Here is a 25,137-nt window from a genome sequence, read left to right as displayed (position 1 = left end):
ATAGCGTCAACGGAGTCTGGTGAGAGGCTTGTCATGTCCATTCTGGGACAGTTCCCTCAGTTTTGGTCCACACTGGAAGCCACAGGTGAAAGCTGAGTGTCAAGTACCTGTTTGCATTTGAGAGCAGCCACAATCTGGTAACTTGGTACAACAGTTGGGCTAAACCAAGCGAGGGTAGTCGGCGGGCCTCGTACCTCTGAAGTAGGGGCATGCCTGTTCTAGCTCGTTAAGTCAGCTCTGGCGGACAGTGCTGATGAGATGAGCAAGATCCAATAGCCAAGAAGGCAGTTCTGAAATACTTTGTGGATAATGAAGGGCATGTTAAGGCATAGAAAGCCAAATAAATTAATGGAATCACAGATATTTTTCAAATAGCTTTGTTCTTTAACAAGTGTCGTAAATAAACAGTTTGACTGATTAACCGATGGACAAATGAACTGTAGCCCACTATAGATACACGAACAGATGGAATACTTACATCCCAAACCCTTGAGCTCTGAATGCACCTTCATAATGTCAAAGCCAGCACACCAACCACTGCTGAAAATAAAGCAGCCAGTCAGGAGGACCATCAATATGGCCTCATGAACCAATCTGTTTCAGGGCTGTTTTGACTGGGTTAAGTGACAGATGTCCAAGGAGGCCACCACAAATGGAGCAGACAGACTCAGATATGCCTCATCTGCCATTAGCTACATCAATAAATGTGTAGACAACACTGGCAACTCAAGAACAGATATAGCCCAACCAGAAGCCCTGGCTGAATGCAGATGACAGATCCTCAGTAAAAGCCTGGGACACTGCCTTAAAGTCTAGTGACAGAACAGCTCTGAACAGGTAGGAGAAATGTCATCTTAGGCTTCAAGAGGTCTAAGATCACCTACACAAAAATTCAAGGAATAGCTACCCAATAACAATCCTCGCATGTGGCAGGTCATCAAGGGCATTACTGAGCATGCAAGGAAAAACATGGACCGTACCAGTGGCCCCTCCCTCTTACACACAACAGCCATGAAAGCTACAGCACTCCCCTATGAGCAGCAACTGTCTGTAACAGATGTGAGAAGGAATCTGCAGAGAGTCAACCCCATAAGACTGCCAGGTCAGACATCAAGCCGAGTATTCAAGGAGTGTGCCCACTAATTAATTTCATGGACACCTTCAACACACTCATCCAGCCTGCTGTCCCCGCATGCTTCACATTAAGCACCGTCATCCCTGTACTAAAGAACTCTACACCTTCAGAACTGAGCAGATGCCAATCAGGAAGTGTTGAATGGCTGGTAATGGCACATGTCAAAATCTCCATTCCTGCCACATTCAGCACTCACCAATATGCTTACTGCCATAACTGTTTCATGATGGATGTTATAATTTGTCATGCACTTTACCCCAACAGCTGGAGAAAGAATGCCATTTCTGGATTTCAGTTCAGCATTCAACAGTATTGTCACACAGACCTTGGTGAACAAACTCCTACTCAGTCTAAATACACCACTGTGCAACTATGTTAGGCATCCTAACCAATAGACTCCAGCCAGCAAGCACAAATACTCCTCCCTCCCCATCATCCTCAACATGGGTACCTCCCAGGGCTGTGTGCTGTGCACTGCTCACCTGAGTTCACCAATGATGAGATGGCCTACAGCTAGGTATAAAACCTTAAGACGTGGTGCCAAGCAAATAACCCCTTCCTCAACAGGAGATTGTTATCAACTTAAGAACCCGCACCCCACGCACATCCCTCATTGTATCAGCACAGCAATGGAAACTGACCAGTTTCAAACTCCTAGGAGTGCACATCTTGCACAACCATTCATGGTCGCAGGACACACCATACATGATCAGGAGAGCTTACCACTGCTTCTACTTTGAGACTGAAGAGTCTTGGACTCTGTACATCCATACAAATGTTATTCTACAGATACACAGTAGAGAGCATCCAACAAGGGGCTTCACTGCATGGTACGGAAACTGCACAATGGCAGGCAGGCGACTCTGCAATGGGTCATCAAAAATATACAACTTACGAGCACCAGCCTACCTCCCCCCCCCCCCATCGAGAACATCTATTCAAAAAGATACCAAGAAAAGGGCCAGTAACATCATGAAGGATCCCATCCACTGGTTCTCGGCTGTGTCCCACTTCCATCAGCAAGGCTAGGCAGCATACACACCAGGAGCACCAGATTCAAATAGTTACTTCAGAAGTAGTAAGGCTGATCAACACCTCCACCCAAAAACCCACCCCGAAACCACTGCTTTATCATTTCCTGTCAGTTCCTTTATTCACTGTGCCTAGCACCACTTTAGGAACACAATGTATACAAGCTATCTTACATTTATATTTCTTTTGTATTATGATAGTGTCCTTATACCAATTTTTTTTGTATTGCATCAAATCTGCAGTAACTATCATTTCATTCTCCTTTACAATTGAGCACAGGAAAAGATATTAAAAAATCCTTCAATCTTAATGAACCAGGCATGTCTGCACCAATGTTCTGTACAATTAAAATTTTAAAAATCTTTATTATTTCCCTGCCTTTTGCAATGAAGTTCAATGTGCAATTTACCTCAACTACGTGCTGCACCTGCTTACACAAGTTGATTAGTCAGAACATACAAACCTTTATTTAAACAATATGGATGAGAAAAGCTTTGATTGTTACTGACTAATGACATCCATTACAAACAGATAAAAGTAAATATTGGTTGTGTTCACACTGTCTCAGCCCAAAATGTCAAGATGTTACGTGTCCATTCCACCCCCCCCCCCCCCCCACAATGTTGGCAGATCCATTGAGGTCCTCCAGCATCTTACAAATCAAGATACAAGCATTCATTCGTCTTTAGGCATACTATAGTTTGCTTTCCTTTGTATTATAATTACTCATTTCTTGCAGTCATTCAAACATTGTTACATTGAGGTTCACCATATTTATCTTGTTTGGCACATTTCTTCAAGGATGCATGGCTTTCAGAATCTCAAACAACTGCAGAATCACAATAATGGGAACAGCTTCCAGTTCACAGTGGTCTTTAAATAAGGTGGCCGATGTACAGTCTTCCAATAGGACCTTCATTCCCATGACAAGCAAAAGCAGGCCGACCATTAACAACAAGCAATTCAACTTTAGCACCTACTACCAATTACAGATGTTTCACTTGCTATTACAGTTAAAATCCGGGAAGGGACCTGGCTCTGGCCAAGGTGCTGAAAAACAATGGTTCCCACCAATCACTTCCTGGTTAAAAAAAGCAAACTTTATAATTAAAAACAGAAAAACTAATGCTTGAAATTGAAAATATTAGATACGCTCAGCAAGTCAAACAGCACTCGAGGGGAGGAGTCAAATAAAATTCTCTTTTAGGAATAGATTGTCAAGAGTTTATTGTAGAAAAACAAATGATTTCAGCTACCTGATTTGCTGAGTATTCAAGTATTTCTCTTTTAATTTCAGGATGATCTGCCCCAAGCAATGTTGCCTCTGTTGTAGTGAGGAATAAGCCTCAAGCCACAGGCTCCCCGGCTGTTACAATCCTGGTGAGGTGCTGCTGGCTGTGTTGTAATGTGGTGTTCATTCTCCGTTGGGGGTGGGGGGGGGGGCCTCTGTTAGTGCTGCTTTCCAGTGTTGGATGGATGGAATTACAGACTGGACTGCTGGGAACCATTAAATTGCAAGACTTATCATTCGAGGTTTTGGACTAAAAATGTGCTTTCTTGTGCGACTTTTTTTTCCCCTGCTTTCTCATTTTGAATATACATTTTTTTTTAAATAAACAGCTTGGCTCCAGAGGAACACTCATTCAACTACATCCACATATGGTTTGAATGATAATTAAACTTAATTTGTTTGGTTTTGGTGCATTCCTTGTAACCCATCCCACCTCCCAGAAAATGTGCAATTTCTGCTAGAAAACCAGGATAGTTTCTCCACCATTAATAGGGATGTTTTTAAATGCTTCTTAATTGTACATGATTTTTTAATGTTCTATCGCTGAGCAGCAGTGAATCATCTGATTGGCCTATCAGAGTTCTCTTTGGGAACTAGTTGACTTGATCAGCATTTCTGATCAGGCTATTGTTCACGACTGCTCTTAATAAAAAAAAATGTTCAATTGCTCCTATCACCTCTTACTAGAAAGCTTACAGCATGGACAGGACAGCCAGCATACAAGGTAGTGATCAGCAGAACACCACATAGGAATCTACTACATATGGACACAAACAAGTATAGAAACTGGTTACAAAATGGTTACCAAGAAAACCTCTTCAGCTTTGAGTTTTTCTCCAGCATGATCCTGACGATGTTTTCTCAGGGGATTAGTTACAAGTGTAGTTCTGTTCTCAATGGTATCAGTCAGTTGCACTCCAGTCTTGTGTGGGGGTATCAAGAAGATGAATGGGGAGGGTTAGGAGAACTCTAATTTGCTGGAGCTTGCCTTTTGACTCCATAATAAACTGTCCAGCACCCCTCCACCCAAGTTGCTACAAGCAGTCCCTTAATATCTTTATACATGGGTACCTGATAGCTGGCAAGCTGGTTTTGTCATTAAGGGTCTTGGCTCAAAACTTTGCTCATTCCCCTTCATAAATACATCAACTATGAAGGGAAAATCAGTGAACGATTATTTCCTGCTCAATTCCTCCAACATTTGGTGCGTTGTTTATGATTAAAAATCTGCAGAATGTCCTGTATCAGACCATACCTACAATGAACTACTTCACTTTGCAACAGCTGAGGGGCTCGGACCCTCTAAATCCCATGCAAATGGAGAAATTACCAGAAGGGCATTTTTGTGAAATCTACTGCCAGTCATCTTTCTAAAGGAGAGCGCCACCAAATAGGCACATCTGAAACAACTGCATTCAGAAAATTCTCAAAGCACCAAGTACCAGAACTGGCAATTTAACAAGTGCATACCGGAAATAATCAGAAGGCACATGTTAATACAAAGGCAGAAGGCAATCCTCACTTTGAAATAGATGGAAGTATTTATTATTTAGCCTGACAAATTGCTACAGGGGAAGCAACAGACTTCTAATTGCGTTAAAAGGGCAAAAACAAATTAGATCCTTCAAGTCTTAATGCTTAAGTCTATTATTTCAGAATCACAGCCTACACATCCTGTTCTTCCCCATTAATGTTACTAAACAGTTTTCAATAACCTGACTCATGGATCTCTTGCTGCTTTGAAAATATTGTTACAACACATCCTCAGTGCGTTCTGCACTGGACTAGTATACAGCATACAATTGAGTGCAAATGCAGTCAGAATTATGTATTAGCATGGAGAGGCACCAGTCAGGATATCTGTACAAATGTTCTCCCTTTCCAATGATATAACAGACTGCAAACATTAAAATGATGAAAATGCACACTCCAAGATTTTGCACAATAGGTGGCACCACAATCTCCTAGCAATTAGGCAGCAAACAAAATAAATTCATTACAGAAGGCTCCATTTATAGAAAGTCTATGGAATGGAAAATAGAGAGCAAATTATTCCAGTGATCTGCACTAACTGAATGATTTATAACATTAAACACGTGTGAATCATTGAGCTGGCTTCAAGTCAAACAATTGGCTCCCCAAAAAAATAAAAAACACAGCTCCTCCAATACAAGCTTCATTTCTTATTTAAACCAGGCAGCTCTTTAACCAATGTCAGGATTATAGAATTAAGTGGAGAACAAGTCAGAAATTTCTTTTTCCATAGATACTGCCTGGCCTGCTGAGTTCGAGCGTTTTTTGTGCATTGCTTGGATTTCCAGCACCTGCAGATTTTCTCATCAGTAATTTCCAGTTGGAGGTTAATAGCAGTGCAAGCTTCTGTCATTCTGCAAAGTTTTCAGTAAGCCAAATTCATAATTTTGCATAGATTAGTCTTATGAATGCTAATGCCAGAACTGTCAATTTCTCAGATTACTCTCGAAAGTTGCCATTTTCTCTATTTTATCTTTTAATTACTTGTTAAAAACAAAACAATGCATGGAATTTAGGATAAATGCTTATTATATTTAATTAGGATTCCATAAAATTGAAGCTAAGTTTTACACGTTGTTGCCAATTTATTAAGTTTTGTGTCCCAGTCCAATTAACTCTTCAATTTTAGTGTCAATTGTATGAGGAATAATCAAATATATGTTAGACATCAAAATTTACACCCAACAATTAAAGTAACCCCATGTAAATTTTACTAGTTGTTATCTTATTTCAGCCCATACCCCAGCAATTTTTTTTCTGAACAAGATACATCTGAGAAATATTCTTCTAAGGGCAGTCCAAAGGTTTATACCTCACCTGTCCTTGACCACTCCCCCTCCCATTTCTAAGCACTCAAAATCTACTCCAACAACCCTGTCAAGAGCCATCAAATGCAATTCTTTTTAAATTAATGGACTATTAGTCAAAAAAGTCAGTTGTCTTCAAGGCCTTTCAGCTGACTCTTAAAATTGAAAAGTATTTCTGGGGTAACATGCCCGAGAAGACATTTTTCCATTTCATTGAAATGGGAGGATGGAGGGGAACTTAAGATCTTTGACCAGTTTCTTTGATATGCAAAACATTAAAAAAAAAATCAGGCAAACCTTCAAATTGTATCTGCTTTTGGTGCAACTGCAGCTTCCTGGAATTACTGGGGGGAAGAAACAAAGACACAAGAAGATTCTATTTAGTCATTTTCCCCTCAAGATTGCAGAGATCTGAACCCCAGTACTCAGTAATTTCTCCATTGTTTCTGGCCTCAGCTTTTATTCTGAATCTGAACACAAGGCACCTGGTTTCCCAGGAATTATTTATAGAATCAATGTCATTTCCACCTTATAGCCATTTTAAAGTCAGCTATCATGAGCCATAAAAGCAGTGTAAAGCCCTCCACCTGTTTGAAGCAATTGAGAACAATCCAAAAATTATCTACTGTAATCTGGCTATTCCACAAAATGGTTGCAGCATCGACAACATTACAGATGATGCTCAAGCCAAATAGGGTTGGTCAGTTGCCTTGTATGCCAAGTTAGTGATCACACTGCTGTTTGTCCCGGTCCTGGAGGACTGGAAGATTGCAAATGTCACTCCACTCTTTAGGAAGGGAGGAGGACAAGAGGAAGAAAATTGTGGGCCAGTTAGCCTAACCTCAGTGGTTGGGAAAGTGTTGAAATCTATTAAGGATGAGGTTTCAAGGAGACTAATGATAAGTCAAAGTCAGCATGGTTTCTGTAAAGAGAAATCTTGCCTGACAAATCTGTTAGAGTTCAAGGAAGTAATAAGCAGGGTGGACAAAGTGGAAGTCATTTAATGGATTTTCAAGCATTTGACAAGGTACCATACATAACACTGCTTAACAAGAAAATCCTATGGCATTACCAGAAAGACACTGGCATGGATAGAGGAATGGCTGATAGGTGGGAAGCAACAAGTAGGAGTAAAAGCAGCCTTTTCTGGTTGGCTGCCAGTGACTATGGTGTTCCTCAGGGGTCAGTATTGTGTCTGCTGCTTTTCACATTGTCTGTCAATAACTTAGATAATGGAATTGATGGCTGTGTGGCAAAGTTTACAGATGATACCAAGATAGGGGGAGGTGAAGGTAGTGCTGAGGAAGCAATGCAATTACAGCAGCAACACTTTGACAAATTGGAAGAATGGGCAGAAAGTGGCAGATGGAACATAGTATTGGGAAATGTACAATAATGTGTTTTCGTAAAAGGAACAATAGTGCAGACTATTATCCAAATGGGGAGAAGATTCAAACAGAGATAGAGGGGCTCGGTAGTCCTTGTACAAGACTCACAGAAGGTTAATTCACAGATTGAGTCTGTGGTAAAGGCAAATATAATGTTGGCATTTATTTCAGGGGAAAATTATAAAAGCAAGGAGATGATGCTGAGTCTTTATAAGACACTAGCCTGGCTGTACTTGATAGCATTGTCAACAGTTTTGGGCCCCATGTCTCAGAAAGGATGTGTTCTCATTGGAGAGTTTACAGGAGGTTCACTAGGATGATGCCAGGAATGAATGGGGTTAACATACGAGGAGTGCTCATCAGCTCAGGGCATGTACTCACAGGAATTTAAAAGAATGTATGGAGGAGGGGATCTCGTTAAAACCTACTGAATGCTGAAAGGACTAGATAGGGTGGGTGTGGAGAGGATGTTTCCTACGGTGTGGGTATCCAGAACTAAAGGGTACAGCCTCAAAATTGAGGGGTAACAGAGACAGGATTTTTTTCAGCCAGAGTACTGAATCTGTGGAATACTCTGCCAGACTGCAGTGGAGGCCAAGTCCATGCACACATTTAGGGCAGAAGGTGATTTCCTGATTGGTCAGGGCATCAAAGAATATGGCTAGCAGGCAGATGTATGGGGTTGAGTGGGATCCAGGATCAGCCATGATGGGATGGCAGAGCAGACAGTGGGTTGAAAAGCCCAATTTTGCTCTGTTTTATGGTATGTTTCCTCTACAGAATTTATACAGTAATATTCCATTTTTACAAGAAATACCCAATGTTTATTGGGCTAACTTGATTTAGTTTGTTTCTTCTGCACTTTAAATTATGCTTTGCAACTTTTGTTTGGTAGTCAGCAAGTTTAATTAAGATTCACAAAAACCAAATGACAATTCAGATGGCTAATGTGGTACTGCCAATAAGTTCTGCTGTTGAGCGAATCAGTTGGCAAGGCAATACACAAACATTAGTAGAAACACGACTTTTTCCCAATTTTTTACTCCAAAAACTTGGGAAAACATACAATAGCTGCTGCACTTCCCCACCCACCCTAACCCCTGCCTCTACCTCTCAAAACATTGTCCACTCCCTGCAAAGCAATCATAGAACAAACAGTACAGCACAATGATTGCTTCCATCCATAATGCTGTGCCAACCGATGCAAATTCACTCCACAATCAACCTAACCTCTGCCACCCTACATAACCCATAGCTCTGCATTTCTTCAGTTCCATGTGCCTATCTTAAATGTTTGTATTGCAACAGGCTCTACCACCATCTCCAGCACTGTACCAGGTACCCCAGTCAACCAAAAAAATTCTTGCCTCTGACATCTCTTAATTTTCCTCTCAGATGAAATAGATGTCCCTCTGGCATTGGCCATTACCATCTTGTGAGAAAAAACAACTAGTTCTGCAACATCTAAACCTCTTATCTTGCACACCCGTCAAGTTGTCTCTCATCTTCATTGCTCCAGAGAAAAGCCCTAGCTTATGCAACCTTTCTTCACAATAATGCTCTTTAATCCAGTCAGCATCCTGGTAAATATCCTCTGCATCCTCTCTAAAGCTCTTACATCCTTCCTAATGAGGCAACCAGAACCGAATACAATAATCCAAGTATGGCTTAAGGTTTATGGAGCTGCAACATCACCTCATGGCTCTTGAACTCAATCGGCTGACTGATGAAAGCCACCACACATCTTACCCATCCTATGCAGATACTTCCAAGGGTCATTGTTCTTCTACAAGAAGAAACCTGCCATTAACCTTGCACTCAGTCTTCAAGTTCAACTTTCCAAAATGAATCACTTTACTTTTCCAGATTTAACTGCATCCATAATTTCTTTGCCCAGCTCTGCATCGTGACTGTATACTGTTATAAATAACCTACAAGATTCATAGCTCCACCAATCTTTACTTCATCTGCAAGCTTACTAACCCACCCCATCACTTCCTCAAAGTCTTTTAAAGTTTACAGACCACTAGTAGTCTTCCATAAAGCCTAGTCACTGATCTCCCGGCAGAATACTCCCCATCTACTACCACTTTCTATGGGTAAGCCGATTCTAAACCCATTCAATCAAGTTTCCATTGGCCCCATGCCTCCTAATTTTGTGTTAAAAGTGATTTTCAAAATGTACTATAGAAGTTAATTGAAAATGATTCAAGCTCTTTAAGCGCCTTATTTTCACCATGGATGTCCAGTCCCTATATACCCCCATCAGGAAGGTCACAAAGCTCTTTGCTTCTTTTTGGATTCCAGACCTAACCAATTCCCATCTACCACTACTCTCCTCCGTCAAGCAGAATTAGTTCTCTCAATAATTTCTCCTTCGTCTCCTCCCACTTCCTCCAGGCCAAAGGTGTAGCTATGGGCACCCGCATGGGTCCCAGTTATGCCTGCCTTTTTGTTGGCTTTGTGGAACAGTCCACGTTCCAAGTCTATACGGGTATCTGTCCCCCTCTTTTCTTTCGCTACATCAACAACTGCATTGGCACTGCCTCCTGCATGCATGCCAAGCTCATTGACTTGGCCTCCAACTTTCACCCTGCCCTCAGTTTTACCTGGTCTATTTCTGACACCTCCCTCCAATTCTTGATCTTTCTGTCTCCATCTCTAGAGACAGCCTATCCACTGATATCTACTATTAGCCTACAGACTCACAGCTACCTGGACTATTCCTCTTCCCACCCTGTCTTTTGCAAAAATGCTATCCCCTTCTCACAATTCCTCCATCTCCACCGCATCTGCTCTCAGGATGAGGCTTTTCATTCCAGGACGAAGGAGATTTCTTCCTTTTTTAAGCAAAGGAGCTTCCCCTTCTTTCAGCATCAACTCTGCTCTCAAATGCATCTCTCCCATTTCCCACATATCTGCCCTCACCCTATCCAACCGCCACCCCTCTCAGGATAGGGTTCCCCTTGTCCTCATCTACCACCTCACCAGCCTCCAGGTCCAACTCCATAACTTCTGCCACCTCCAACGGGATCCCACTACCAAGCACATCTTTCCCTCTCCCCCTCCCCTTTCTGCAGGGACTGCTCCCTACACGACTCCCTTATCCACTTGTCCTCCCCCATCCCTTCCCACCGATCTCCCTCCTGGCACTTATCCTTGTAAACAGAACAAGTGCTACACCTGCCCTTACACTTCCTCCCTCACCACCATTCAGGACCCCAGACAGTCCTTCCAGGTGAGGCAACACTTCACCTGTGAGTCAGCTGGTGTGGTATACTGCGTCCAGTGCTCCTGGTGTGGCCTTTCATATATTGGTGAGACCCAACGCAGACTGAGAGACCGTTTTGCTGAACACCTACACTGTCCGCCAGAGAAAGCAGGATCTCCCAGCGGCCACACATTTTAATTCCTCGTCCCATTCCCATACGTCTATCCATGGCCTCCTCTACTGTCAAGATGAGGCCACACTCAGGTTGGAGGAACAACACGTAATACACTGGCTGGGTAGCCTCCAACCTGATGGCATGAACATTGACTTCACTAACTTCCGTTAATGAACCTCCTCCCCTTCTTACCCCATCCCTGATATATTTAGTTGTTTTTTTTACCCCCTCTCTCTGCCCACCACTCTGCCTGTTCTCCATCTCCCTCTGGTGCTCCCCTCCCTTTCTTTCTCCCTAGGCCTCTCATCCCATGATCCTTTCCCTTCTCCAGCTCTGTATCACTTTCGCCAATCACCTTTCCAGCTTTTTGGCTTCACCCCACCCCCTCCGGTCTTCTCCTATCATTTCGTATTTCCCCCTTGCCCTCCTACTTACAAATCTCTTAGTATCTTTCCCTTCAGTTAGTCCCGATGAAGGGTCTCGGCCCAAAACGTCGACAGTGCTTCTCTCTATAGATGCTGCCTGGCCTGCTGTGTTTCACCAGAATTTTGTGTGTTGTTCAAGCTCTATCATTCAGTGACCAGTGCTAGGAGACTATGGATGTATGCAAATTACTTATTGTCTGCACCCTATCTTCCCTATATAAATGTATCTTGACAAGACAACAGAATGCTTGACCTTCATTAATAATACTTAAATATTTTGTTTTGTTGCTAAAAGTTGCTGGGTTTTTTTTAGTTCAAATCAAACTCCAAGGATTTAAAGCAGTCACTTACTAGTTTTACAATGTTTTTGGCAAGCAATTATATATATTCAAGTAGAGATTAAGTCTAAAGGGCTGTCTAACAAGCATCACTGGAAAAACTCAGCAGGTTAGACAGCACCTATGAAGGGAAATAGTCAAAGTTTTGGGTCAAGAGCCTTTAACTGCACTGCAAAGAGGAGATACTCGGTTCGGCAGGAAAGGTTCGAGCAAGTGTGATGGCTGGATCCTGGCAAGAGGGATGATGAGCAGGCCAGGTGACAATTATTTCATGTTTGAGGTGATAGGAAGATGAAGGCATAAGAATATATTAGAGCATGGAATAAAAGTAGAAAGGGAAACTGACCCAGGCCCTGACGTTTTCTTGGCATCAACTGCCTCCTTCACCATGGACATGCTGTCTCTGTACAGTTCTGTTTACCACCGCAAAAAACAGCAAGGCTTCAGGGCTCTTTCTGGATAAGCAGCTCATGGTTCCTCTCGACCACCACTCTCGTGTCTGGGAACTTGCACTACACCTTCAGCTTCTCAGTTAGCTCCTCCCACTTTCTCAGATCCAAGGATCGAGCTACAAGTACCTGTTATGACCACCCTTTCATTGGTTATGTGGAACAATCCTACCCCGACAACTCTTCGCCTCTTCCTCTGCTACAGTGACCACTCACCACCATCCAGGGTCTCAATTCATCCAGGTGAGGCAAACTAACATGTATTATTTGTTGTACTTGGTGCTCTGATATTGCCTCCACTGCATCAATGATGCCAGATGCAGATGAGCGAATAATCTCCTGCTGTAGCCTCCCAGAGGCGAGCTAGTTCAATTCCACTTCCCATTCCAACACCAATGTATCTGTCCATGGCCTCCTCTACTGCCAGGCCATAGCTAAATTAAAGAACAAACTTCACTTCACCTGGGTAGTCTTCAACGTGGCAGCAGGATTTCTGAATTCTCAAGCTTCTAGTAAATACTCTCCACTCTGTCCCTTTCTCACCTCCCTCTTCACTATTCCCCTACTTGATCTAACTGGCCCCCATCTGTTTTTCCCCTTCCCAACACCATGTGTTCATTACCCGCATATTACTCTGAATTAACCCCGTCATCCCTGTTTGCTCCACCATCCACTATCAAATTGCATCAGCTGTTAGTCACTTCCACCCATCACTTCTCAGCTTGTCATTCCCACCCTCATGTGGGAATCACCCTCACTGGAATCTACCAGTCAACCACTAGTTCTTGCTCCCCTTCCCTGCACTGTTATTTACTGATCATTGCCACTTCTCCCAATCAGATGAAGGCTCTTGATCCACTTTCCCCCATTGATGCTGCATGGCCCACTGTGTAAGCATGGAAGCATGGCCTTTAATGCTTTTTTGTGTTACTCCAGATTCCAGCATTTGCAGTCTCACCTCAAGGCCTGACAAAAATGCTCCAGATGAGGGTTCCCCCAACCCATTTTATGCCAAAGAGCCTACCAATAATGAAGGGGTCCATGGACCCCAGGTGGGGAAGCCCCAGCTCCAGATGGTTAGTGCTGACTAAATGTAAGCACACATGAAGGCTGCAGGACTGTTAATCAGCAAGACTGCTTGGGAGCAATGTGGAGAGTGACCTTTAATCAACTTTACCATCAGTCACAGTAGGGTTAACTGGGATCACCCTGCCAACCTCAACTACGATGCAGATTTCACTCAACTGTGATTAGCAACTAATAAAATGTCATTTATTAACTAACAAAATATCATTTAAGATTATGAATGGAGATTTGTGGCAAATATGGATATGATACACATGCACAGTATCTGAAATACATCTTATGAAAATGCTTGAACTTCAATAAAAATAAATTACAAAAGATAAATAATGGAACTGAAACATTGTTTGCAGGATGCTGCCAAACTTGATTATTTCAGCACTTTGTTTCCCTTTTGTCAAGTGTCTTCTAAAAGGAAACCCAAAGACTAAGTCATGAATAGCAAGGAAGGGTTACACAGGGATTTATTTCTTTCACACAAACCTAACTGTGTCCAATCACTGCAGAATACAGTGATTTGTAATAGATTATATTAAGATATGGCTCCTTAAGGTCATTATACGTGGAGGACAAGCTCCCACTGCCCTTTAAATGCTCTCGATGGCGAGCATCTCAAACAGCCTCACAACCAAGTCCAACTCCAGGACTTCATGGATGGCTGAGCAGCCAAGCCCGGCAGAACAGCTTTGACTGACAAGGAGCAAAGGTGGGTTACTGGTGTCTTAAGACCAGTCGCTTTGGGAAGATGGGGCACATGAGCAGTCTTTGGCAGCTCATCTAGAAGGAAGGCTGATCTCAAACTTCCACTGCCTTGTGGCTATATCCACTCACAGAGACAGCTTTGGGAATAAACAGGAAAAGTCCCGAACTGGAATCCCTAAGGCAGCCCTATGTTCCATTCAATGCTAACAGACAGTTTGACAGTGCAAAGCCAATGCCACCAAACTGTATCAGTCTCTCCACTCCTTCGGATTTGTTAGCTGTGTGGAGTGGGAGCCCGCTACATCGGCGACAGCTCACTTTCCATACAGTACTGCACTGGCTTCTGTATAAGCTTGCGTAACATTTTAGATTGCTGGGAGGCAACATCCATGATTGACCTCGACCGGAGGGCCTCTCTACATTAAAACATGAACCAATAAAAAAAAATAAAATCCTTGTCAACATTTATGTCTTGATGATGAAGACCACAGTTGCTTTGGAGAATGGTGTGACTTTCAAAAGCCAACAACAACGAGCCGAGCTCAGTAAAGCTGATTAGATCCTTCTGCCAGAGACTCACAGCCTTTCAAAGTTAATTTGTCAGATTCAAATAGAAAGCATTTTTGATGCAGAATCACCAATATTCTAAAGAGGTTATAACTTTGCCACTTCCTTGACCACCCATAACTCCAAGTTAAACTATTCATATACAAGCTTGAACACATACAAGTTCACATCTACAGTGATGAAATGCTTTGAGAGATTGGTCATGACTACACCAAACTACTGCCTCAGCAAGGACCTGGACCCAGACCTATTGCAATTTGCCTGTCTGCACAATAGGGCAACAGCAGACAATTTCAAAGCCTTAGACCACCTGAACAATACAAATACCAATGTCAGGATGCTGTTCATCGACTATAGCTCAGCATTTAATACCATCATTTCCATAATCCTGATTGACAAGTTACCTTCCTCTGCAATTGCATCTTCAAATTTACTAACCAGAAGATCACAATCTGTCAGGATTGGCGATAATATCTCCTCCTTGCTGCTGATCAACACTGGTGCACCTCAGGGGTATGTACTTAGCCCACTGCTCTACATGCTCTATACCCGTGACTGTGGCTAGGCATTGCTCAAATAGCATCCAAGTTTGCTGACAGTATAACCATTGTTGGTAGAATCTCAGGTGTTGATGAGAGGGGCGCACAGGAGTGAGATATGCCAACTAGTGGAGTGGTGCCGCAGCAACAATCTGGCACTCAATGTCAGTAAGACGAAAGAGCCGATTGTGGACTTCAGGAAGGGTAAGACAAAGGAACACATACCAATTCTCAGAAGGAGAGTGTGAGCAGTTTCAAGCTCCTGTGTCAAAATCAGAGGACCTAACCTGGTCCCAACATATCAATGTAGTTCTCAAGGCAGCAAGACAGCAACTATACTTCAATGGTTTGAAGAGATTTGGTATGTCAACAAAACACTCAAACTTCTATAGATGTACTGTGGAGAGCATTCTGACAGGCTGCATCACTGTCTGGTATGGAGGGGCTACTGCACAGGACCAAAAGAAGCTGCAGAAGGTTATAAATCTAGTCAGCTCCATCTTGGGCACTAGCCTACAAAGTACCCAGGACATCTTCGAGGAGCAGTGACTCAGAAATGCAGCATCTATTAAGGACCTCCAGCACCCAGGACATGCCCTTTTCTCACTGTTACCACCAGGAAGGAGATACACAAGCCTGAAGGCACACAGTCAGCGATTCAGGAACAGCTTCTTCCCCTCTGCCATCTGATTCCAAAGTGGATATTAAACCCATGAGCACTACCTCACTTTTTAATGTAAATTATTTCTGTTTTTGCACAATTTTTAAACCTATTCAATATATGCACACTTTAATTTACTTATTTTTTTCTATATTATGTATTGCACTGAACTGCAATACAGATAATAAACCTGTTTCTGAACAACAAATATCTCCCAATTCAGACCATATGTGATTAGTTTTTAAAAACAGTACCTGAAGCACTGAAGCAGTTAAGCTAGAATTTGCATATCTGCTCAACGACACCTACCAGTTTCTATTTGGACCATTTGACTCTTAAAGCCCTAGCTCAAGATGTAGCAAACACTGCTTCAGAGGCAAGGCAAGAATAATTACCCTGTACATCATGGAATCATATCAAGTATGGCAAGGCACTGTCAAAATTGAAGTCAAAAAGGGCAAGGCAGGCAATACACACCCTGTTGGAGCAAACCATTCACCAAGGCTGTTGTGGTTGCTGAAGGTCAATTTTCTAACATCTACTCTTCCACTGCTTCATTAATGTGTCTACACCATGTGGCTTACTCTTAGTGGGCTATCAAATGGCTTTCAGACAATTCACTGCCACTCTGTTCAGATTGTTGGGTGTGGGCAATAAATGCTCCAATGCCAACATAATTAAATACAATTTTCTACAGTGTCAGTTTTCATTTCAATCCAGAATCAGAGTTAAGATTCTAATATTGTTGCCACCCCAACTGTGATCTGCGAATTCAGTCGTCAAGTATCTAGGTAGAAAATACTGTACATCTATTTGCTCTGGTCATTCCCTTTATGATGACTTAACAAAATAAGCTCCATATTTCTTGCTGAAATAACAGCTTCAGGAGTTTAACTGACATATTCCTACTTAGTGATATTTTAAAATTATTCAACCAGCACTAGAGACATTGATTTTTTTTAAGCAATTACTACAATTTTAAGGTAGGCTAAGTTCCTGCAATGGATCAGTATACCCACTACACACATTTCCAAGAGGTCTGTAACATGCAATATGTAACTTAGAAATGTGGAAAATGTTCCAGTTTATTTCCATCTGACTGTCCATTAAATAAAACCAAATGAAACAATGTTCCTCTGGGCCACGATGTACCCACACAATATCATGAACAGTAACCCCAAAATATTATACCACAGTAAAATAGACTATACAATAAACAAGTGCTAAAAAAACTGGCTTTCCAGCTGGATTCTATATTCAACCCCAATCTAGCTAGCTTGCATTGAACTATGACCCCAAAGCCATACCACTGATTTGTAACTTTTCACTGAAAATCCCCAGTCAATGGATGTCCATAAGGTGGCAAACAATTAATCTGGTCAAAATTCCCCATTTTACTCCTAGTGAAAAATAGCCTAATCATTTTCTTCATTGAAGATGCAATCCAGACTTGTTACCTTTCCTGTTAACCTGACACAAGGATCCCCAACCTACCAATGTGAGGTAGCACAAAACACAATGTTGCAGTCCAATCATATCATTGACCAATTTCCTCTCTAGTATTCTTTAACCTTAACGACTTCAGTCATCTCTCATGGAAGCAGTTTCAAAAAAAGTGTTTAGACCAACCAATATAAAACCCAATTCATATGATTGACTTCATATACAATAAATGTTGAAATTCATGGGTCTTTTGGTAGGGAAATTAAAATGAACCCATCCTCATTATAACATTCCTGATCAGAAATAAAGCACAGAAGCCTAATAAAGAATTTTTCTTGGCTTGGTAGGACTTTGGTACCACAAGCTTTTGAACTTTAAAAACCCCAAACACAATTGTGTAGTGATTAGCATGATGCTTTACAGCACCAGTGATCATGGTTCATTCCCACTTTTGCTGGGAAGTGTTAGTACATTACCTCCCATGTCCACATGGGTTTCCCGTGGGTGCTCTGGTTTCCCCCCCCCCCCCCCCCCAGATTCCAAAGACAAACAGGATAAGGTTAACAAGTTATAGACACCATGTTGATACCAGAAGCATGGCATTACTTGCAGGCTGCCCACCAACCACCCCACACCACCCCCCCCCCCCCCCCCAAAGCAGATAGTCAGACTGTTGCTTGTTGACACAAAATGCATTTCACTTAATGCTTCATATTTTTCAATGTACACATGTCAAATAAAACTAATCCATAAACTGGGTCTCCAGCAAGAAACCACTCATAACACATTCAACTCCCAAGAAGCAGAGGTTATAAGGTCAGGTGGTCTTAAGGAGCAGAGCAACTATACTGAGCCAACTGCTGCAGGAGATTAGTGCACAAAATGTACTTTCACTCCAAAGCCTTCGGTCAGTACTGGAGACAAACTCAATTCTCCCTTCAGGAAAGATCTGCAGAGCTCAGATCTGTAGCAGCATTACAAATGCAGACACTTAGAACGATTCATTGGTTACTTCAAGTGACAAGCTGTCTGTTCTGAGAAAATACAGCTGTAGGGGTTGTTACAAGATGATAGTTTGAACTAACTGGCAAGAACATTTAAATCAGCTGTCCTTAACTGCCCTCAAAGTGGTGGTAGTGCTAAATGCACAGGTGTAGCAGTAGAAAGTATTTACCTGTGATCAGTGGGCTGGAAGCTCTGGGATTAGAACCTGCAATGAAGGAAATCTATCTACTGTTCCAAGTCAGAAAAGTGCTTGATTTGCAGGGGAACAGACACCTTTGTGTACCATTTTACATAGAAAAAATTAAAGCCACAGTGCCAATAGAAAGAGTTTTCGGTTGATTATGGGCCCTAGAGAAGCACCACTCACAATATTTCCGACTTGCATCATGAAAATAGTTGAATGAGGAATCCGAATACAAGTAGCATACTGATGTCCCCAGCATTTGATCTACACATGCAGCCTGGTTTCTGGTTAATGAAACTTGCCCTCCCCCCCACAAACCCCCAACCCCCAGGATTAAGGTCATGACTTAGCAGCTCCACACTGGCAATTATTTTCTGTATAGTCTTTGTTAAAATGCTGTCTAGAGTTTGCTGTAGGTTCTTTCTAACAAGGAGTTTGGATGGAATTGAGCTTTGTGTGATCACTGATCATTGTTAATGATCAATTTTGCATGAAAGCTCATAGATAAAGCTGAAGATGGCTTGACCTTGAACTCTTGCAGAGAGTGTTTGCATATTGGGATATTGACCTTCTTTGTGTGAGTAATGACCATTGACTTCTACCAAGGTACCTTGATACCAGAAATGTTTCCTTGATGTCAAGAGAAGCTATTCTTAACTGCTGAAATTCAGTGCAACTCTCCATTGAGTTGCAGCCGCAGACCAGCCATCCTCCAGGCCTAGCTCCGATTTTATTGTAAGCTTAGAACTGGGTCCTGGCAAAACCTCGAGTAGGTTACTGGTGAATAGCATTAAGATAGTGCCAGCACCACTACCATCATTCTGGTTACTTTTAAAATCAGAACTACAGGTCTTTTTAAACCACCTCTTTCTATTAGATAGGAATAAGGCAAAAACAAATTTCTATGAACTACCTGAACCTGCTCTTTCACAAAAACCTTTGAGGCATGTCTCCTGAAACTACATTTGAACATAAACCTAACATGCCCACTCTGCAAGAGTCCTTAAGCAAAACAATCTTGACAAACACCATGTACCCAAGTCAATAGGGCTCCATTCAGGAGAGACCAAGGCAGGTCATGGCCAGCGTGATCAACTAGCGCAGAAGTTATACCTAAAAGTTCGGCTCCAGTGGGACTGTGGAAGAATTATCAAAGCAAAGGCACAAGATAACACTCTGCCCCCTGCACAAGTGGCAGAACACCTTCAAGCTTCCTGTTGGGGAGGATATTTGGACAGCAGAATTGACATAACATGTTCGATAGCAGTTTCTGCTCTGCAAATCACAATGACGATGATAGGCCCATAGAGAATGCACTTGTCTAGCAAGTGAATATCGGCTTGGAAAACACCTTTCTGCTTTTACCGTCACCATGTTCACACACTTACCTGTAAAGATCTCGGGGTAGCCGCTCTCGGGTAAGGAAGGCCTCTTGGCCGGTCGAAGAGATGAAATTTCGGGGGGTCCGGAGCGCTGCAGCGAGTCCACAGACCCCGTTTTCTTGACACGGACTGCAGTCGGCCGCCTCAACTCCTCGGTCCAGTCAGCCGAGCGGCTCAGGTTCCTCCTCTCGCTGGGGCACTTCTCCGCTCGGATCCGCTCTCTGCTCCACTTGTGCTCCACCGCCCGCCGCCGCCTCTGGCACCGGGGACTCTGCGAGGGCGAAGCCAGGGGGGAGTTACTGGGGGAGCTCAGCTGCCTAGTCGTCGTTCGGACAAAGATGGCATTGACCGGGGCATGAGGTCTGACAGCGGCAGGTGGTCCCGGCGGCTTGTGTGAGCGGGAATTGCCGATGGACAAGATCGGTCTGTCCTCGCTAATGCGGCGGGCGCTAGCCTCAACGGCGGACCCCACGGCGTCACCCGACACCTCGGTATCGGAGCCCGCCTGGCCGCACGCCAGTCCATTGGGCACACTGTGGTCGCCAGCATCCTCGTCGAGAGTCAACTCAGCTTTTACTGGCGAGCAAACCTCTGCAGGAGGAGCCGGCCGCTCGGGAAGAGATTCAAACCCACCCTGGGTTATTGACAGGTCGCCCACTGGACCACCGTTAGCATCGACCCGAATGTCCTGCGTCCCCTCCTCCAGATTAGGAAGCAGGCTCTCTTCAACGGGGGCTTTGATATGTTCGGCATTCTCCTCGGTCAGCTCGGCCCTGGAGGCAGGCTCACCCTGCTGATGTTGGCCGGACTGTACTGCAAGGCTAGCCGGTGCCCCCGGGCCGGGCTGTGGGACTGGCGGCCTCCCATTCACCCCCGCCTGCCGCTCGGTGAGCGAAAGCTTCCCCTCGGTTTCCTTGCCCAACCACTGCAGCTGGATGGCGTGCTGAATGTCGGAGAGCAGGTCCTCCTGCTCGGCGGCCGAGTGGAAGCTGTAGATGTCGGTGTCCGATTCCGAGCTGAGCCGCTGGCCGGTGGGCGGCTCCGGAGCAGCGGGCAGACTGTCGTTGGTGATGTCGAGCGGCTCGGCTTCGGTATCGGTCAGTCCTCCCTCGTCCGCTGAAATACTGATGTCGGGGGTCTTTGTAACCGAGTGAACGCTGTCCAGCTCTTCAATGTGCAGGGCCCGGCTCTCCGATATATCATCCTTGGACCCATTCTTACCCCGGGTCTGCTGTTTTCTCTTCCTGATGGAGAAAACCGAGCGGGAGGACTCGGATTTCTTCTTCCTATGGCTCTCGTTTCCCTTTCCGTGCTTTGCATGCGCCTTCTTGCCTCCCGACCCTTTCTTTGTACCATCGGCATCCTTGAGCCTGGAGTCGTCCGGACATTCCTGGCCGTCTCCTACCGTCTTTTTCAGCTTCCCGTCCTGATTCCCCATGTTGCCAAAGAGCCAAAAGCCTCTGCCCCTCAAGCCATGGTCCTTGTGGACGAAACGGGTCGGTGCTGAGCCGTTAACCGAGCCAGCACCTGCCGGGCGTACAGGAGAGGCGTTCGCTCGCTCGTTGCCGCCGCTTTTCCCATCTGCTGTTGCAGTCTTTTTGCATAATATGGTCCCCTCCTGTGGGACATGCTCAGTGCAGATCCTGCATGATCTCGCATCCGGCAAGTCGGCGGCTTTCTCCACGCAAGGCAAGAAGCACTTCTCGGTGATGCTGTCGGCCAGCCTCTCAACTGTGTGAATGGCTTTCATAGTGGGGTCGGCCTTTTCTCTGAAGAGGGGAAAATCCATCGGGTGAGGTCAAAGGCACGGGGAGGGTCCCAGACTTCCAGCTGGAGCTTTGAAACACTTCAATTGTTCTCCTGGAAGAAAGGGAGGGGATGAGAGAGAGAGAAGGATTAATTACACATTAGTTTAAAATAGAAAAAATGCAATGCATCTGTAGTTTCTGTTCCCATAGAAACAAATTGCAGTCCATAAGGATACACGATTCCCCAGAGAGATCAAAAACAGACTGCCGAGACACCCCCCACGCACACAAAATAAAACAAATCAATGGATCAGAAGCATCCCTGGAAACTGATTGGTGTTCATCATTTTCTTTACACTCATTGCTAACATCGCTCCAATGTTTCATCCTTGGCGGTACAATTTGCAACTAGTGTTTGCGAGACTTCTCAGTTCCAATTAACCGCACATAAAGACACCCACTTGATTCTCGTGCAGAGTTATGCCAAGACGCAGCAGGAAGTCAGTCAGTACATTAAAAAGCTTTCAGGTCAAAAATCCATTAATGGGGTAGGGTAAACAGTTGTGTTAAACCAGCTATCGATATAGATCTGTGTAGAAACGGTGATATGTAACGAGGGAAGCGTCTAATAGTGGTAGTTATTGAGCAGGGAGAGGTTTAAGAACAGCAACGAATGGGTAAATCCCACCATGGACTGCGTCCTCGTTTGCCTCCCGATTCAATTCTGACTTGAAGGTAACGTCATTACAGATTAAAACCATTTAAAGCAGTGTTCCATCGTCCAGTGCAACAACAAATTCAACGCGTTCAAACACAAATGGCCGTTAAAATACAACAGAAGGGCTTGGGAGACTGGAATGACAAACTGGGAAGACATTGAAATTGTGTTTCGTCCTTCACGTTTCCTCTGAAATATTGAACCATTTATCTCCAGCTCACTTTTAAATTAGTTTCGTGTATGATTCTTGAAAATGGACTTCAAATTTGGGGGGGGGGGGGGGGTGGTGAGAGAGCAGGGAAGAGGAATCCCTGCAAGTGGAAGAGAAGGATTATAATTTACACAGGGTTTGGGGATATTGAGGCATTCAGTGCAACTTTGACACAGGGCTTTTCCAGTCCACTTTCCAAACTCACTGCCTTTATCCGCTCAGACAAGTCCCAAATGTTCTTAGTTCCACGCAGACCGGGAGCAGTGTTGACCGTATTTGACTGTCGGAAAGCTTTTCAGCTTTGCAACATTTTTGACTGAAGCAAATATTCTACTGAAAGAGAGGAAGGCATGCTAAAAAAGTTATTTCCCAGATCCCATCCTGCTCCGCAACAGTGGAAGTTGTGAGGTGGTGTTTTCACTATTCCAGAAACAATGGTAGTGGGGGAACTCAGGAACGTGCTTGACTACAGTTTATAGCTAGAGCTAGTTTCACTCAAGGATGGCGCTTCAGAGGAAGAATCAAAATACAGCTTGCATCTAAATGAGCAAAACTGAGCCACAGCCAGGGTCTTGAGAAAATGGATTCAAACTTAAGTGTCAGATTTCTTCATGCAGAAGGTATTTTTAAGAGATCAAATACTATTTGTTGAAGCCATGGCTCAACTATTTTATTTATAGATATAGAGGTGGAGTACATTTGGCAACATACCCACAGATCTAATACAATTGAAATCTATACGTCTTCAAATACATCTAATACATCTTCAAAAAAAAAAATCTAGTCTGAACACAGATACAAGGTGACCCACTCAACCAGAGCAGATACGGTTAGTCTGCAGGCCTAAATGATAACAGAACTCTGCACTTTGCCCCTTACAGGTGTATAAAGGAAGTGTCAATGGAAGTTGAAAACCTGTACTGAAATCCTAAAATATAAGCCTTGATTATAATATTTGGGAATTCCAGTTAAAATACTTACTCAGTAAAATGAACCATTTTCTGGTCAATACAAGTACTTAAAACAGTTATGCACTATTCAGCAGTTACGAGGAGTTGGCCAAAATAAATTGGAAGATGTTGGCAGGGATGACAGTAGAGCAACAATGGTTTGAGTTTCTGGAGAAATGAGGAAGGTGCAGGATAGATGCATTCCAAAAATAACAAGTACTCAAATGGCAAAATAGTACTGCAGTATAAAAGCCAGGACCAAAAGGCTCTGGAACAGCTTCTTCCAATAGGCCAAACTGATTAACTCGTGCTGATACAATTGTATTTCTATGCTATATTGACTGCCCTGCTGTACTTACTATTTATACAAATTATTATACGTGGCACATTGTACATTTAGACCAAGACGCAATTAAAGATTTTTGCTCATGTGAAGGATGCAAGAACAACTGTGGCTGACAAGGGAAATCAAAGCTAATGTAAAAGCAAAAGAGGGCACACAAAGCAAAAATTAGTGGGAAGACAGGATTGGGAAGCTCTTAAAGCACTACAGAAATCGTTAGGAGGGAAAGATATATGGAAGCAAGTTAGCAAACAATATCAAAGTAGATGGTAAAAGCTTTTTCAAGTATGTTTAAAAAGAGTGAGTGGATACAAGACCACTAGAAAATGAGGCTGGAGAAATAATGGGGGCCAAGGAGATGACAGATGAATGGAATGAGTATTTGGCACCAGTCTTCACTGTGGAAGACACTAGCAGTGTGCCAGATGTTGAAGGGTGTGAGGGAAGTGCATAGGAGAAGGTGCTCAAAAAACTGAAAGACAAGGGTACAAAAGTCACCTGGACCAGATGAACTACACCCCAGGGTTCTGAAAGAGGGAGCAGCAGAGATTGTGGAGGCATTAGTAATGATTTTCAAAAAAAATCATTGGACTCTGGCATGGTGCCAAAGGACTGGAAAATTCCAAATGCCAATCCACTAAGAAAGGAGAAAGGCAACAGAAAAGAAATTATAGACCAGTTAGCCTAATCTCTGGTTGTGAAGATGTTAGATCCAGTTGTTAAGGATGAAGTTATGGAGTACCCGATGACACAGGACAAGAAAGGACAAGTCAGCATGGTTTCCTCAAGGGAAATTCTTGTCTGACAAACCTGTTGGAATTATTTGAGGAGATTACATATGGGATAGATAAAGGAGATGCTGTGGATGTTATACATTGACTTTCAGAAGGCCTTTGACAAGATGCCACACATGAGACTACTTACCAAGTTAAGAGCCCAAGGTGTTACAGGAAAGTAACTGGCATGGTTAGAGCATTGGCTGATTGGTCGGAGGCAGAGAGTGGGAATAAAAGGATCCTTTGCTGGTTGGTTGCCAATGACTTGTGGTCCAGTGGAGCCAGTGTTGGGATTACTTCTTTTTATGCTGTACATCAATGATTTTGATGATGAAATAGATGACTTTGTTGCCATGTTTGCAGATATGAATATTGGTGGAAGGGCAGGTAGTGTTGAGGAAACAGGTAGGCTGCAGAAGAATTTAGATTAGGAGAATGGGCAAGAAAGTAGCAAATGAAATACAATGTTGGAAAATGCACAATCATACATTTTTGTAGTAGAAACAGATGTGCTGACTATACATCAGGAAAACCAAACAGA

The 25,137-nt window shown here is 43.4% G+C and overlaps 1 protein-coding gene across 1 annotated transcript in view; it reads right to left on the bottom strand.

The window, feature by feature from the left end:
- LOC132403320 (formin-2-like) overlaps window positions 1–21,331 on the bottom strand; it is a 392,743-nt gene extending 371,412 nt beyond the window's left edge. Inside the window, 1 exon segment of the mRNA XM_059986771.1 lies at window positions 19,857–21,331. Within this exon segment, the coding sequence (XP_059842754.1) occupies window positions 19,857–21,288 (1,432 nt within the window). The 5' untranslated portion in view covers window positions 21,289–21,331.
- Between the last annotated feature and the right edge of the window lie 3,806 nt (window positions 21,332–25,137).

The sequence above is a fragment of the Hypanus sabinus genome, chromosome 12, assembly GCF_030144855.1.
Source record: "Hypanus sabinus isolate sHypSab1 chromosome 12, sHypSab1.hap1, whole genome shotgun sequence".
NCBI classification, from domain to species: Eukaryota; Metazoa; Chordata; class Chondrichthyes; order Myliobatiformes; family Dasyatidae; genus Hypanus; species Hypanus sabinus.
The sequence above is the reverse complement of the archived record's forward strand: the minus strand, read 5'-3'. Positions and strand labels throughout refer to the sequence as shown.